General features: G+C 38.7%; 1 protein-coding gene across 1 annotated transcript in view; it reads right to left on the bottom strand.

Annotated features, from left to right (window-relative positions):
* Positions 1 to 4,319, bottom strand: part of LOC130082971 (uncharacterized) — a 15,721-nt gene extending 11,402 nt beyond the window's left edge. The window contains exons 1-3 of the mRNA XM_056247929.1: positions 3,994 to 4,319; positions 2,302 to 2,598; positions 2,060 to 2,177 (exon numbers count right to left, since the gene is read on the bottom strand). Coding sequence (XP_056103904.1) covers positions 2,060 to 2,177; positions 2,302 to 2,598; positions 3,994 to 4,053 — 475 coding nt within the window. The 5' untranslated portion in view covers positions 4,054 to 4,319. The remainder of the gene's footprint in view (positions 1 to 2,059; positions 2,178 to 2,301; positions 2,599 to 3,993) is intronic.
* Positions 4,320 to 4,664: the final 345 nt, after the last annotated feature.

Genomic DNA, 4,664 nt, shown 5'->3' with positions numbered 1-4,664 from the left:
CAGGAAGTCAATAAGAAGTCGCCTTGGGTGAATTTGAGGACAGCTTGCATCCCTCTGCTTCATTTCATTTGCCGTCTCCCCTGAATGAGCTCTCTCTATACATACACCTGAAAACAGTGTCCCCTCTTTCCTGTCCTTTAATGGAATCAAGGTTGGCCACCTGTGGCCCAAATGGGCAATTTGACTCAGGCCTGAGGTTTCGCTTGAAAAAGAGGCGGTTCGTCCTTGCAACAGGACAAACTAAAATAGCTTCTCTCTCTCTCTCCTCTGTCCCTCCAACATCACTAATATTATGTTAGGGTGAGCTGCATTAAAGCAGTATTCAGATATATGAATAGCTAATAGACTAAGATATTAATATTTTTATTAATATTGGGGGGGGGGGGTTAGATATTTTCGCAATTTTCTTTAAATACATAAAACATGAAAAAATAAATAAAAAGATTTTAAAGTGCCTCTATTATGCTTTGTCAGATATTAGTTTTCATATAGTGTGTTTGTGAATTTAAAAGGTCTGCAAAGTTTCAAAGATCAAAGTGCAGGTTAAATGAAGTTATTGTCTCCCAAAAGAAAGAACTGATTCTGAACTGCCTGGAACGAGTCGTCAGTAATTCCAGTCTCACTTCTTGCTCAAACCTAAGTATAGATTTGTAACAAATTTGTATAACGCCAGGCTATGGTCTTCATTGGCTGCCCGGGAAGAACGACTCCATAGTTACTGTTCGTATCACTGTGTATCAAGTGCTGAGAAAGCTTCCAGAACTGAAATTCAGATATGGTAATAGAATCTCGTAATTGACCCTTCGCAGGGAGCTTGATTGACAGGTGATCTGACCAATCATACTTCGCCATCCGCCATTTTGTCCGACAAAGCAGTCAGGAGAGTTAGTAGATTAACATGGGAGGATTTGAACTTGAAAAACGGAATATACTGACGCCTTTGCGGTTAAAACAACATTCCTTCTTATGTTCATTCATGTTTATTTGATGCTATAAATGAAACTAGAAGGAAGAGATTATCGGATCACGAGCAGCTTTAACTGATGCTCTACAGCGATCTGTCACGACACATTAAAGAGCCACAAAACGGTATTTATTGTTTAAATTTCTTTTTAAAAAATGACCAAATTTGAAAGGTGAGACTTTGTTTAATATGTTTAATATCAAAAGTAACCGAAAAGTAACCTGGTCTGTCCTGTCTGTCAGCGTGTTGTCAGTCCGCGATGTATTTTTCACTGCGTGAGAACATGGTGTGTGTGTGTTTGAGAGCAGCGTAGCTTGTCGGACATAGCGACAGTAACTAAGGGGGGCGGGTCTTTGCGAACAGTCAATTACATGGCGTGAATGCACCTTTGGTTCTGACACGCACTGTACACCAATCACAACAGACAGGGCCATCTGACCAATCAGAGCAGAGTAAACTCTCAAGAAAGGGGGGGTTTAGAGAGAATCCTTGATCGAACGGTTTCAGACACTGTGTGAAAAGAGGTAATGCTGCAGAGCATATTATGAGAAAATGAAAGTGTTTTTTGAACTTGGATGCATTTAAACCAGTGGAGTGCAGTGGTGTTCTGCGTGAAACACGCACGAAGAAGAGGCGGTATTTATCACAAGAACCAATCATATCCAATCATAACCAATCATAGCGCGATGGAAGCATTGCCTCCTCTCAAGTGATTTTCCCCATTCATTCTCCATTACCCCCCACTAAACCCAGCTCATGCTTTAGGGGGTCTGTTAAAAGTCAAAGGGCTCAGGGGAGGCACGAGAGACGTGGACTCTACTGTAACTTTACCTGCTGGTGTCGCTGTTGGACAGTGATTTATACACTTTTTAATGTCACATTTTTTCATTTTTGCATTGTTTTGTTTTTGTAATATGTTGAAAACTTGATGAAAGGGTTAAGCTGAGAAAGTTTGCAGAATCTTAAGGTCATCATATGCTTGTGCAACCTTATTTAGGCTACAATGTTAAAGGTAGATGAATTGTAAAGAAAGGGTGATTTTATAATCATTTATAATGTATATGTCGGTTGTTACCGTGACATGAACTGGCTTACCGCTCTCTGCCGTGTCGTAGAGAGAGTTTTCCTGCATTTCTCTGGCATTGGAACTGCTTACAGTAACAGGATCATAGATGCAACTCTCTCTCTCTAATCTTTGTTCAGCCTCGATGTTCTGAAAAGCATTAAGTGGTTTTAAAGTGTGACATCTGCACCTGAATGTGTCCATTATGTGTTACAAGCAATTAGCAAAACGCTCATCATCATTATGTGCTGTGATTTGATGCCATTCAACCTACAGGGAACGCCTGCTCGCACAGACTCCTGATCCAGTCCTTCACTTCTGAATGGTGGGAAGCGAAGACGTAAAGTTTATCTGAGGTCTCGAGAAGAAAGGCGGCGCAGTCTTTGGGGCGGTCAGCCATCTCGCTCTCTGATATGCGGATGCATTCTCGCAGCCGGATCACCTGTTTGTAGTCGGGTTTGCGTTTGGTGGAGCCCTGTTTGATGGAGGAGTGTTTGTGCTCGTACAGCTCCAGTCGTGCGACGTTGCGCCTGCCCTCGGCCACCACCACACACCACACCTTCCTCCATCGCTGAAGAGGACACACGCACATTATAGTCTGTTAGCCGCTCGGTTAGTGCTATTTGAGTACATATGTAGCCTATACACTCAAGCAGTGGTTTTCAAATGGTTGGCCATTGGTCCCACAAGTCATTAAACATTTTATTTAAATTTGAACCAAGCTAATTTATTTCTCAAAAATGGTTGACACGAAAAGTGAAATAGTAGTATTTTGGGTTAAGGTTAGAAATTGCAGTTATCATGGTTAGTGAGTGAGAGACTTTTTATTTAGTAATTTAGTTAGTTACGAAAATAATGATAGAATAATGACACTAATATAGATTGACAACATATCATCTGACAAGATACTGGCAACGCGTTTTTCTTACGCACTATTTACTTAAACTTCGTCTGACAGAAGAGTCAACAACTTTCATTCACGTCTTTCAAAATAAAAGTCTCACAATCGAAAACTTTTAGAAACTTTTTTTTTTGTTGTTATACAGACCCACCAGTTGAGAAACACAGCACTAAAGTCATAATTTATGTTATTGCATTACAAATATCAAACCAAGAAGTATTTATTTTAAATAAATAATGCACGAAAACTCTTTCAAGCGAAACATTTCTAAAAAAGGTTTAAAATGATAAAGATGTACTCATCAAAATGAAGACAAAAAGTATTTGACTTTAGTGATGATTAGCTATTAGGATGAACTACAGTGTTTAAAATATTTGAACAATCTCTCTCTCTCTCTCTCTCTCTCTCTCTCTCTCTCTCTCTCTCTCTCTCTCTCTCTCTCTCTCTCTTAGTTAGTTATTAGGATGAACAGTTGTACAGCCACTAAAATCACAATGTACTATACTGATAAAATTCACATTCATAGTTGAATGTCAGTAATATGTAATGTATCTTACGGTGACCAAGGCTGCATTTATTTGGTCAAAAATACATTAAAACAGTAATATTGTGAATATTATTACAATTTAAAATAACTGTTTTCTATTTGAATGTATATTAAAATTTAATTTATTCCTGTGATGGTAAAGCTAAATTTTCAGCATCATTACTCCAGTCTTGAGTCACATGATCATTGAGAAATCATTCTCATTTACTGATTTACTGCTATACATTTCTTATTATTATCAATGTTGAAAACAATGTGCTGCTTAATATTTTTGTGGAAACCGCATATACTTTTTATAGTAATCTATATTGATATATTGGTTAATGGGGTCAGTTTTGCACACTTGTACTCTATGCCAGTATGGCAACAGATCTTTGCAGTGTTTAGTCTGCCGATGCATTCTGAATCCACAGCCATTCAAGAGTGTGAATACATTTTGTCTTTAGTTTACCTTGTGAAAAAAAATGGTGCAGATAATCACAATATTTTACAGCTCTGAAAAGGACATCTAGTCTCACCTTGCCGAAGCGTTGCTGATGAAAATAAAGCGTCCCTTTTCTCCTGATGTCCTCCTCCATGGTTCTTCAGCTGGCCTTTATCTTGTTTTTCTCTCCTCCCTTTCACTTTCTTTAGGTTCCCTTGATTCCCCTTTGCTTTTAAACTGTTTGGATGACTATGAGATGCATTGCTGTGAATGGCGGACTGACCTTAGGTACATTGTCAGTCTTACTTCCTGTCTAAGATGTCTAAATCAGTCACTTGGATAAGTCAGATGAGTGGGCGTGTGTCTGTACGTCTGTGGTAGGGTTGGTTTCCTACTCATATGATTCTTCCTGTTTGACACTATTTAGGGCTAGAGACTGTGTATCTTCTATGAAAAGTGTGAACACGTTCAATAACATCCTACTGCTGCCACATCAGAATCAATCACAGGATCCCCGGAAAGATCCACTTTTCCTCAAATCTTTCACTAACAGTAAATGTAATGCAAAGTTCTGCATTATTACAATTCCAACAATGGCAGTCCAAATAGATCAACATGATCTGCAGGATTTTTTAAATATAATTTTCTAGGAATTTAAAAAAATGCATGCAAATCAAATTGTGCATATGCCCTTTTGTCACCTCAAGTCATGTGAAAATAGCATTCAGGAAACTAACCAGGGAATGTCAAATGAACACAAGACTT

Source organism: Rhinichthys klamathensis, unplaced genomic scaffold (genome assembly GCF_029890125.1).
Source record: "Rhinichthys klamathensis goyatoka isolate OS25496 unplaced genomic scaffold, OSU_Roscu_1.1 h1tg000050l_1, whole genome shotgun sequence".
In the NCBI taxonomy this organism is placed as follows: Eukaryota; Metazoa; Chordata; class Actinopteri; order Cypriniformes; family Leuciscidae; genus Rhinichthys; species Rhinichthys klamathensis.
This window is presented reverse-complemented; position numbering and strand designations above follow the sequence as displayed.